The 12,910-nt window shown below is 44.3% G+C and overlaps 2 protein-coding genes across 6 annotated transcripts in view; one reads left to right on the forward strand and one right to left on the reverse strand.

Moving 5' to 3' along the window:
* The window catches only part of LOC126284460 (trichoplein keratin filament-binding protein), a 713,651-nt gene that overhangs the window by 638,812 nt on the left and 61,929 nt on the right, over nt 1-12,910 (reverse strand). The window lies entirely within an intron of this gene.
* Nucleotides 1-12,910, forward strand: part of LOC126284459 (serine/arginine repetitive matrix protein 1) — a 177,076-nt gene that overhangs the window by 134,234 nt on the left and 29,932 nt on the right. For both annotated transcript variants that reach the window (XM_049983381.1, XM_049983382.1), the window contains one exon: nt 11,634-11,818. In XM_049983381.1, coding sequence (XP_049839338.1) covers nt 11,634-11,818 — 185 coding nt within the window. The remainder of the gene's footprint in view (nt 1-11,633; nt 11,819-12,910) is intronic.

The raw sequence follows: 12,910 nt of genomic DNA on the forward strand, positions 1-12,910 counted from the left end.
GGAGCCATTTCCAAGCCCAGAATTGCATCAAGGATGGACAGGAACAGCTGGTGAAAAATCGTGGGGTCAACAGTCTATTTGTCCAAAGGATAGATCGGAGAGAACCTAAGACAGGGTACACACTATACACACCATGGGTGCATCTGGAACTACTCCCTGACAAGAGCCTACAGTGGGGGGAAGTTGGAATTAAGAGCAGCGACATTTATGCGAACTGCGATCGTGACTCAGTCCTGGGCAGCTATTGAGAGAGGTGGATCTTCATATCAGGAAAAAGGACACAGTAATTCGGATGCTCATGGGAGTAGCATAAATGTTTCATATAGTTCAGCAGCAGTTCTCGCCTGTTGTCCAAAAGGCACCTATGCAAGTCAGATCGCACAATGGTATATCGAGTTCAGCATCCACAATGCTGAAGGCGATGCCAAGCTGTATGCCAGGTTACCATAGTCAAGACGTGACAGGACCAGAACTTTGCACAGTCGCAAAAGTGTAAAGCAGTCTATGCCCCAGGTAGGCAGCAAAGTGTATTAAAGTGTAAGACACATGTTCCATTATGCTGGCGAAGATGGCAAGAGATCGTTCTGGTTGTGGATTGACAGTACAAGGGAGACAGAAGTGCATGGCTCTTGTCTTGGTGGCTAAAAGCAGGAAGCCATGTTTGAGAGCCCAGGACTGTGCCTTTCAAACAACACCTTGTAGTCTGCATTCTGCAACACCTACAGTGGAGGAGTACAGAGAAAGCAAGAAATCGTCAACATACAGGAAGCGTCACACTGTGAACCTCTCAGTTGCGGCCAGACGTTGATAACCACTTGAAAAAGGGTCACATTCAATACAAAATCCTGCGGAACCCCATTCTCTTGCATATGGCGAGTACTGTGGGAAGCACAAACTTGAACAAGGAAAATGTAGAATGACAAGAAGTTTTAGACGAAAATCGAGAGTGGGGCACAGATTCCACACATATAAGGTAACAAGGTTGTGATGATGCCATGTGTTGTCAAACTTCTTGCAAGTCGAAGAAGACAGCAATAAGGTTTCGATGCTGGGCAAAAGGTGACTGAGTAGCAGATTTTACAGAAACCACACCATCAGCAATAGAACGGCCTTGAGGAAAATCGACCTGGGACAGAGACAAAAGACCCCACGGCTCAATGTACTAACACAATCATTGGCTTACCATACATTCTAGTACGTGGCAGCGAGCATTAGGAAGGCTAATAGGGTGACAGATGTCCATCTTAAGGGAATGTTTACCGGTTTCAGCACTCTGATAATCACGCTTTCTTGCCATTGAAATGGGAACTCACCTTTGCACCAGATACAGTTGAACATTTGGCTCTGGATGCGGTCTGATCCTGGAGATGTGTCAGGGTGAAGGGCTAGGGCACTGATGAATTCCCATACAATGAACAAAGCATTCTATGGCTACAGGTGATATGTAATGAAAGTTAAGATAAATCGCTCAGCATGCTGTTTGAAGACACGAAATGCAATCTGATAAGACATAGAAGCTAAAACTTAATGCAGAGCAAACTCTAGATGTGAGGTGATCAGAGCTTTGTACAGCCGCAAAAGCATGAAGCAGCCTATGCCCCAGCTAGGCAGCGAATAGTATTTAGGTTTGCCAACATGTTGGCGAAGATGGCGATAGAAAGTTCTGGTTGCGGATGGGCAGTACAAAGACGATAGAAATGCATGACATGTCTTGGTGGCTAAAAACTGGACGCTGGTGACAGCATCTGGGTTAGTGTAGATACCACACCATTCAGGAGAGACCCCGTACAGTTTTGAGGGACTGATTTTCGTACAAACATCACAACTTTGCCCAAACCTGCAATGAGTAACAGACCTGGACACAGCCAGACAACTTTGGAAATCCACCATCGTACAGTCTTCTGACGGGCGGATCTTGCGGAACATGGGATCCTTAAGTCTACTAGTGATAGAATAGCAGCAGATGTAATCTAGACAGCTGCATCAGTACCACTATATGGCGAGGTGCTTGAGGCAACAACGGAGGCAAAGGCATCCCAGTCGGCACTGTTAGGATGTCACACTGAAGATCAAGGTCTACGAGCAACATTTCAATAGCTTTTCCACGGCCAGTGGTCGTAGTTGAAGCCCACAAAGGTTTGTGTCCACTAAAGTTACCCAAAATGGAGGAGGTTTGGGGCCAGCTAAGAAATCCGTACAGACAACGTACTGTGATGCATTTCGCCATCGGGAGGGAGATACACATTACAGATGGTAAAATCGAGAGACCTCCTCACACAAACAGCCACAGCCTCCAAAACAGTTTCGCGTGTCACTTGTTCACTGCAGACAAGAGTCCAGGACATATGTGCAAAGTCCTCAATGCTCTGTCAGTCAGTCAGTCAGTCAGTCACCTAGATTCTTAAAAAATTCCAATAGCTGTGGAGGGTAGAGGTGCACAATGTTTGGGGTTCAAGTTTCCCAGACAGCAATGCAGAAAGCAGGGGAAACACGTAGAGACGTAGTGGCTCAACCAAGCAATGGAAAAAAACGCTGCAGTTCCACTGGAGAATTACGCTATCAGTATTTTGTGGGGGCATGAAGGGACCAAAGACGTAGGTCATGAACTAGGGCCACCTCGTATTACTGATCATGAGGATACGGCATCAATACACATCAATTCTGAAGCAGGTTGTGCGTGGGGGGGGGGGGGGGGGGGGGGGAGAGGAGGATCTGGTGTCACAGGGACCTTCAGGAATTCCGTTTTGGCTACAGAGTCGGAACAAGCAGTGTTGGGCTCCTTCAGCCAACGGCTGGTATCCATTACAGATCCTTGGGTTACAGTTCAGCAGAATCCTGGGAAGGGAGCATCTCGTGGGACCCCTTCCTGTCGACGTATAATGGAGGAGGATTTTGCTTCTCCAGCTGGGGGTTTGGGATCGACGTTCCCCGTGACTGTGGAGGAAACAGTATGAGGAAGGCCCCTATCCAATGGCAGAGTATATATAGTCAAGCAGTCCTGAGGCCCGATAGAGAAAGTACGAAGGGCAAGGTTACTGTCGCTAGAGAGGATGACAATGCTGTAAACACAGCAAATGCATTATCATGCAAACTGTATGCAAACATTTATATTTCTTTTTGGCCTCCTAATACATGTGTTGATCTAGTCTCTTGAATTCTCTTTTTGATCAGGAAAACTGTGTAATCTGGTGAATAGGGAGATCGGAGCTTCCTGTAGTTGACACAGATAGGGGAGGGGCACAAGGAACGTTAATATGCATCTGATGTCCAAAATCCCTGCAAACAGGATTGGCTGTGCAACACAAACACATGTGCCCAAATATCATGCATTTCAATCACCAAAAGGGAGGGGGGTAGGCACATACAGTATCACTCCATACATTTGTTTGTATGGCCATCTTCAGCAGCAGCTGTTAACATCTGTTACAGGTTATCTGTCTTGAGCTGACTGCGATGTAATGAAAAAGAAATACACCAGATTCGTTTCGCTTTTATTTACAAAGCATCTAATGTGGTGTTCTGTGGATTGGATATACACGTTTGTACATTTGTTTTTTGGTTCTTTTAGGTTAAAAACAGCGTCTTCTTTGTGAAGTTGGTCTGCAAGCTGCTTACGGTGTTTCTTTACACAGTGTGCACCTTTCCCTCTTGCCAGCAGTGGTTGGTGTCGACAGGCTTCATTTCATGTCTGCAGTTTTCGGCATTTTGCCTTATTTCCTGCGCCGCACTATTTATAATTGACTTTCGTAACTGTTTTTCATTCATTACTGCTACACACACACACACACACACACAATCATTTCATAGTTTGGCAACACTCACAACGTGAACGAAAACAAACGAATAGGCATAAACACTGTGGCAGTGATGAATGAAATACAGTTAAGAAAGTCAATTATAAATATTGCTTCGAAAGAAATTAAGCAAAATGCCGAACACTGCAGACACGAAATGAAGTCTGTCGACACCAACCACTGCTGGCAAGAGGGGAAGGTGCAGACTATGTAAAGAAGCACCGTAAGCGGCTTAGAGACCAACTTCACGAAGAAGACGCTGTTTTTAATCTAAAAGAACCAAAAAACAAATGTACAAACGTGTGTATCCAATCCACAGAACACCACATTAGATGCTTTGTAAATACACCCATCAAAAAAAGTTTTGCATCACCCCAGTTCACAGGACTCCTGAAGACAGACGTTAACTGTGGACACTGTATCACAGACACAGTATCTTTGACTGTTCAGAGATGTCACTAAGCCCGCCCAACGATGTAAACAACCATTCATGAACAGCGCCTATTAAACACAGGGGGTCAGACAGCCGATCAGTTCCATTCATTCCACTACGGAGGAGGTACACGGCTAGTGTTGTCTACAGTTCAACCATGTCTAGACGGTCAATAACGCGGTTCGATCGCATCCGCATTGTTACTCTGTGCCAGGTAGGACTCAAAGCGATGTTGTTCAGACAAGGAGGACACAGAGACAGTAACCGTCGATAACATGCCTCGCTCAGGCCGCCCAAGGGCTACTACTGCAGTGGATGACCGCTACCTAAGGATTGTGGCTCTGAGGAACCCTGACAGCAACGCCACCATGTTGAATAATGCTTTTCGTGCAGCCACAGGACGTCGTGTTACGTCTCAAACTGTGCGCAATAGGCTGCGTGATGTGCAACTTCCTCCTGACGTCCAGGGCGGGGTCCATCTTTGCAACCACGACACCATACAGCGCGGTACATATAGGCCCAAACAACGTACCGAATGGACTGCTGAGAATTGGCATCATGTTCTCTTCACCAAGAGTGCCGTACGGCCTTCAACCAGACAATCGTCGGAGACGTGTTTGGAGGCAACCCGGTCTGGCTGAATGCCTTAGACACACTGTCCAGCAAGTGCAGCAAGGTGGAGGTTCCTTGCTGTTTTGGGGTGGCATTATGTGGGGCCGACGTACGCCGCTATGGTCATGGAAGGCGCCGTAACGGCTGTACGATACGTGAATGTCATCCTCCGACCGATAGTGCAGCAGCATCGGCGGCATTTTGGCGAGACATTCGTCTTCATGGACAACAATTGGCGTCCCCATTGTGCACATCTTGTGAATAACTTCCTTCTGGATAACATCGCTCGATTAGAGTGGCCAGCATGTTCTCCAGACACGAACCCTATCTAACATGGCTGGGATTGATTGAAAAGGGCTGTTTATCGACGACGTGACCCACCAACCACTCTGAGGGATCTACGCCGGATCGCCTTGATGAACTTGTGGATAGTATGCCACAACGAATACAGGCAAGCACCCATGTAAGAGGACGTGCTATTGGATATTAGAGGTACTGGTGTGTACAGCAATCTGGTCCACAACTTCTGTAGGTCTCGCTGTATAGTGGTACAATATGCAATGTGTGGTATTCAGGAGCAATAAAAAGGGTGGAAATGATGTTTATGTTGATCTCTATTCCAGATATTCGTACAGGTTGTGTGTAAAATCGAAACGCGTCTGGTGTAATTAATTTTAATTACGAGTACATTGCAGTCAGGTCAAGACAGATAGCCTATAATAACAGAAGTATTACATCGGATTGATACACCATCACATTGACCTTTTCAGGTAATTGGTTGGATTCAAAGGTCAATATGAGGGCCTCAGTATTAACAGTTGTCCTTTTGTCTCTGCTGGATACAATGGACAAACTGCACACCCCACTGACACTAACTCATCACTGGTCTGTAAAAGGAGGTCATTGTGGAAGATGATACGTTGCACCATATTTATACTGATAAAAATGTCCAAATGTGTGTAAAATCTTATAGGACTTAACTGCTAAGGTCATCACTTCCTAAGCTTACGCACTACTTAACGTAAATAATCCTAAGGACAAACACACAAACACACACACACACACACACACACACACACACACACACACACACACACATATATATATATATATATATATATATATATATATATATATGCCCGAGGGAGGACTCAAACCTTCGCCGGGACCAGCTGCACAGCCCATGAGTACAGCGCCCTAGACCGCTCGGCTAATCCCGCGCAGCTTTACACTGCTACTGGAGGATGATAAATACAGGAATGTCACCCAGCTTGTCACAGGCAAGCAGCGAACGTGACTTCTCCAAACCCGTCCTCAAAGTATTCAATAAAGAATAATGGCTTTGTGGTCATCCCTGTCAGTCGTAGGACAAACCAAGTATTGTGGGAAGTATTTATCACCTTGTCTCTTAGCCTTACGTTCTTCCTACAATGCAGCTGGGAAAGGAAGCATTTTTGGGTCATACCTCTCTTCAGAAGAGACTGCTGGGGCTGGGGTCACCAGCATAAGAAAGTTTAATTAATTTCATTTTTCGAGTCATTCGCCTCGGTGCCATCCACTTGGAAAACGGGCTCACCCGATGAGTGTCCCTTGGGTCACAGCCAGGCATGATGGGCACTTACTCCTTGTCGTACATGGGGTGTTCCCAGCTCAGGCACCAATACTGCGATCTCTGTGTGGTGGGGGTGCTACCACCATGCAGGAACTTGATGACTCCTCTCCACCATGGGATGAGTACCTTGTTGGGCGTTGGGTGTTGGGTGTTTTACTTTTTCCAGAATGGAAGGGTGCAAAGAAAGAAAGGTACCCGAGCGGTTCTAGTCGCTTCAGTCTGGAACCGAGCGACCACTACGGTCGCAGGTTCGAATCCTGCCTCGAGCATGTATGTGTGTAATGTCCTTATGTTAGTTAGGTTTAAGTAGTTCTAAGTTCTAGGGGACTCTTGACCTGAGGTGTTAAGTCCCATAGTGCTCAGAGCCATTTGAACCATTTGAAAGAAAGGTACCAAAGGTGGAGTGTACACTATAATGGGCGACCTCTCCCACATGATCTGCACTCCTGTAAAATATGGAAGAGTAATGGTAGGTAAAACCCAACAATGCAGACCACACAGTTAAGAACGGAAAGTTGTATAAAGAGTCGGAAGAGAAAAAAAACACATGTTCAAAATTGTAAACCAAATCCAAGCATGATCGGCACCAAGAAGACCCCCCAATTGACAGACAGAAGGGAAAAAGTTAAAGCACGACAGACGGACTTGCAACACGGAAAGACAACTAGCATTGCACGGGCTAGGGCCCCATTTTGGCCAAAAATGTACTAAAAAAGAGCGCACTGGGAAAATGGGCGGGTGTTGTCTACAGAGAAAACTTTAAAAATCACTTGCGTGTCCCATTTTAGAAAATTACTGAAGTGTGTGAAACTCTTACTAAATAGGACTTACAGGGAAAACTGATTGTATACAAAGAGCGGCACGAATAGTCACGGGTTAGTTTGAATTTCGGCTGACTCTTGAAAACAAACACAAATTATCCCGCAAAAGCCTACTAACAAATTTTCAAGAATCAGTATTAAATGAATAATCTAAGAGTACACTTCACGCACCTGCATCATAAAAAAAGCTTATCGCAACTATTCAAAGTCACTACAGCTAGTCTCATTGAGTACATTACAACATATTTGTAAGACGAAACTGAATTTTGGTTTTAAAATCAATTGCCACCCATTGCTATCACACGCACTTTATGATAGAGGCGCAATTGCAACTCCACCAACACTATCTGCACAGTATTCTTATTTCACGGCACGTTGACGTAAGCTCATTGTTGAAACTTCTCCCTGACGATGCACAACCACGACCCTACTGAGAGCACATCACAGACGATAGTTTGTTTTTTACGGTTGCGCCACGAACACAAACACGGCAGGTGGTTGTTATAAAGCATAAGCACTTTACAGATATGAGTCTCACACGCATGACTCATTCACAATCCTGTAACGTCTGAAGACTCATCTCTGACCGTTAGTTCCTATGCCAAAATATGATAAATTTAGGATCATGAATGTTTACATCTGGTATGACACATTACGGTACCAAACTAATGCAAGGAATTCCTATACGGAAATAAGGGTCGGTTCACAAACACACTCTTGACGTGACAGTAGCATCTTCCAGGCAACTAAGAAATATTCTTGTCATACTGTGACTTGACAGTATTCGCTCTCGCCCGGCGAGGCCAACAATACTGTCGCCTTCGGTGTTCTGTGATCGTCGTATTTACTGCAGACAATGTTGTCGTCGTCTCCGTAATGTAATTATCTTTCACTGGCGTGCAGCATGAGTGTTGATGTTTTCCCTTTTTCATTTTGCAGTTTGTCGTTTTATTTAATAACAGAAAAACGAACAGCAACAAAGCTTATAGAGTCAGTGACAAGTATCCCATGCTACATGATCTGTCCAGTCCAAAGTACACGGACATGAACTTCAGAATTCCATCTAGTGTGAAATTCGAGTGAAAATGAAGATAAATGGTACGAAATTAATATTTATCGGTTTTTAATAGCACCATCTTATGAAATCAGATTATAGACCTAAGCTTTTTTTAAACGTTGTTCATCTGTTGCACACTGCGTATTCCTAATTTACACTTTCTTATATCTAGGCAGTTCATCAACAGGCTGTCAGAACGTAAGTATTCAGTGAATACGTTACTTGTGGGAAAAGCATTTGTCACTGCATTCGTCTTTGCAAATCCAGTTTTTGTACTGTGTCATCCCCACTCATAAACTCCACTGGCAGTGTAACATAACTCACTGTATTTGTATTACATTTTTAATGAAATTACGCAGGAAGCAATTGGTTAAACATATCGAATCTACTGCTCTGGAAAATCCTGAATCCTCCTAATGTCAAGTCTAAATCTTCGAATCGTAATATCGAAAGTGTTTTCTGATGAGCTTTGGAACGATTCAAAACGCCAGCTTAAGTGATGCATCCGATTATCTAAATTAACTGCTGTATAAGGTTTCATCGTACATTCTTCAACTACAATATCGCATGGAAACCGAGTACCAGTGTCTATCAGGATACTTTTATGCAGCATTCTCTGAATTGGCAAAACGTTCATCACCTCTTTTGCCGAATGCTCCGACATCAACTGCAACAAAAGCGACCATAGCACTGTCACGGCAAGGTTGTGTTTGAATCAACGTCAATATGAGACGAGGAGTCACGGGCTGGTCAAGGTTCCGTCACGTCATGATTGGTTGTGAATGGACCTTAGACAACTATTTGACTTAGAATTGCACAGTGATCGGACACTAATACAACAAAGCCGTGCGACGCAGTTATATAACAAAGACCCACCCCTCGTACGAACATCACCACCCCACCTACACAGAAACTGGGATCCAGAGAAAACTTCCTGAGCAGTACAAATCCTTTAGATATCATATGTAATGCATCTAGTCTCCATATATGGCGAGCTACGCTCAACACATCATAAAGCATGCGTGGTCTGTCCTAAAGGAGCCCTATCATCTGGCCAAAATCTGGATTGGAAAATTGAGAAACCCCTTGGATTAAGAAGCAGAGTAGAACAAAAGTAATCTGTCAAGGTGGAACTTCCTTGGGGACCGTCCCGACCTGCGAGACTGCAGAGCGCCACAAATTATCCAGGACACGTTCTTCTCAGTGGAAATCTTTATTTCGCCACATAACATGTTGCTGAATTTGTATATTTCTCGAATGAAAAAATTTAATAAATTTTGCTGATCGATTAATACCGACATAAAAGTTCATTTACTAAAGTTGCTAACCACTTTTCTTAACGTTTCCTGTTGTTTCAGTACTCTGGCTTACGTGTAAGGAGCGATCAACAAGTTTCCGTTCGAAGGTTACATTAACCTCCTGCTTACATGTCGGTGCTTACATACCCGTATGGGAGTCGCGCTGGGTTGCATACACGCTGCAGCAACGCCCTCAAACGGAAACCTTTCGATCGCCCCTTACGTAATTCATAATAGCAGTTGTTATCGTCTAGAGTTGTTTTAAAAATATGCTTTTTTGTTGCTGTATGCAAAATGAAAGGCATAAATGTATTTAAAAATTGATTAAAATAATCGACAGTAGTTTAACCCGTAGCGCAGAAGTTCGTAAGAGTAATGACGGTACTTTAACAATTTTAATTCAATTCCATTTCTCATAGTAGCAACTTTTTTAACAATTTTAATTCAATTCCACACTTGTTAACAAATTGAAGTGTTTGTTGATATATGGCTACTGAGACAAGTTTTTTAATAAAAATGACGTCTTACTAATCGCATGAGAATGCGAGCATTCATAATGAACGAACATTTAGTTCAAAAATAGGAAACATCAAACAGAATACGACGTACCTTTCTTTGTTTCTAATACCTCAACAGTATCACCAATGTATTTTTTTTTTTTTTGTTTAACAACATGGCATTTCACATGTCTGCATCACTCTTTAATTTGTATGACCGGTAATTAAAAATAAAAAGTATGATTTTAATTAAAATTGTGATTCAATACTTGTTAGTCTACTTTTCCATTTGATAATAAATACAGAACTTAAACAGAAGTTGTTACCCTGCAAGGTTCGAACCATCGACATTACAGTTAGGGAACTTGAACGCTACACACTCAGCTTCTGGCGATTACATTAAATGATTGTAAATGTTTTATATTTAACAGCGCTCGGAAACTTTCTGATTTCCAAAGACGATTTTATCGAGATATTCTGAAAATTGTGTCGTGTTGCTTTAGGAAAATGGTGTCAGAGCTCTAAGTCTCAAATAATGTAAGTGTGAAGAAAATCGAAGGGGACTAGCTCTCCTTGTTAGTCAAGCGTGGGGCCCAGTTTCACATTAAAAATATGTAGTTAACTATCAATCTTTTTAATAAAATGGTTACACAGGGTGTAATAATAGTGTATGCTCTATGGGCCAGCCACGTAACCGCTTTGCGCCATTTTGTCACAACCTTTTCGACGCTTTTGTAGCTCTCCCATTTGCTGGGCACTGGTCATTTTGGGTTTTCTGGATTCCTTTCGACGCAAATTTTCCTCCGACTTGCGTTTTCTGTAGTTTCGAGCATTCTTAAGATATCTTTCACTATTTTGTAATTTTCTATTTAACACCGATTTTCACTTATATTCCGGTGAATATTTTATTGTGTCACGAATATTTTACTGCGTCACTGTGCGTCCTAGTAGTGATTCTCAAGCTTATCACAATGACACCGGAATCAATGACCTACCTAAACGTCTTTCTAAGTGGCGCCTGTTTATAATTTTACACAAAGCTAATTTGTAACAATCACGCGCATGCGCCTACACTAGTACGACGATGTCACAGGCAAAACAAATACTGCGCGAGAAACACGTACATACAAGGCCTGTCCGTTGACTCAGTGTTCATGCTTTACTAGTCTCGCGTTATGAGCGATTCAAATCTCACGTATTCGGTCACTCGAGAAAGTTCGGCCGACGAGATAATACGCGTTTGCACGTCAAATAATGTTTTCGTTTCAATACACTCGTTTCCCTGCTGCCGTTGCTGGCCGAGGTGGCCTGCAACAGGGACAAATCATTACTAGAGCGACGAGATGCTCGCGGCTACCCGCTCCTCGCAGTGCCGCCCCGCCCCCTTTCCTGAGTCGCAGAACTACTCGCATTTGGCGGTCCGCCCGAGCGTCTCGTCGCCAGCCGGGCCGGCCGCTGCCACTCACCGCCAGTCACCACCCAGTGTACAGTACCTACCGGCTGTTGCAGAGCCGCCGACCCAGCCACTGCCCCCAGAGAAAGCCGCCAAGCTGGAAGCCCTCCGCAGCCGGCCCCGGAAGCGGCCCGACTGGGGCGCCATGATGAAGGACATCGAGCAGGGCAGGCGCCTGCGGCACGTCCAATGCAACGACCGGAGCAGCCCGCTCATCCCCAAGATCAAGGTCAAGGACAAGGTGAGCCACGACCTGCAACAAGTACCAGTCTCCCCCCCACCCCACCTCCACGGGAATACGACTCCACAGGTCCCGTCCACTCTAGTCCGTGCTGCACTACTGACGTACGAGCGTCTCTTCGATTACCTGGGACCTGTACTCCATCGGGGCGGTACTCATGCGTATTGGCCTATTTACACGGCAGGTAGTATCCTACTAGGGCCGGCGTGTCCAATGGCCAGTACACTGACCAGCTGTGGCCTAGAATACCGCGATCCAGGGGTTGAGACATTCAGGATAACTGGAACCGCAAACAGCCATCCTGATTCAAGTACTCCGTGCTTTTCCTTAATCGATTAAGGCGGACGCCTGGATAACTTTTCTTACATGGGTATGGCTGATTTTCATCCCTATGCTTCATTTACCCAAGCTTTTACTTTGTTTTTAATATTCTCATCGTCGAAGGGATATTAAATCCTTATCTTCCTTACTTTTCTCACGAGTCATATAACACAAGGTTTGTAACAGAGGTGACATACTGTGTAATTACTAAACTATAACTACCGGACTAAAATTCACACACCAGCGATTAATGTTGCGCTGTTTTCATTACATTTAAGTACACATATTGTATTGCGGCCAAGCACGATGCTAGAGCAAGAGATGGAGCTGTATAAAATGAACGCACTGTTCCAGTAACTACCACAATTACTAAACCAGAACTGAGATATGATCACTACTTGGACTAGTTATTTTGAAAAGCGACACAGTGTCAATAGCTTCCAATGTCTGCGTACCTATCAGTGTTGAAACATTCCACAGCCTTGAGAACATGCAACAATGCAGACTCGATCCACTGCACAGAAGAAATCACTTCAGAATCTAGGTAGACGTTCGTTCCTATATGGCAAACGCACGTGCCCCACTATGCAGAAGAATTCAATCTGACGTTTTAGACCAAACTACATTCTCCAGTTGGAATGCTGGTTGGAGCGACGGAGTCGCTTATCATGAGAGTAATTTGAATAGCTCGCGCAATCACCAGTCAGTGCTAGCGCTACGAGGGTCCGGGATAATAAGTCATCCCTTATGAGTAAACACGTGACGCCTCAG

The sequence above is a fragment of the Schistocerca gregaria genome, chromosome 8, assembly GCF_023897955.1.
Source record: "Schistocerca gregaria isolate iqSchGreg1 chromosome 8, iqSchGreg1.2, whole genome shotgun sequence".
In the NCBI taxonomy this organism is placed as follows: Eukaryota; Metazoa; Arthropoda; class Insecta; order Orthoptera; family Acrididae; genus Schistocerca; species Schistocerca gregaria.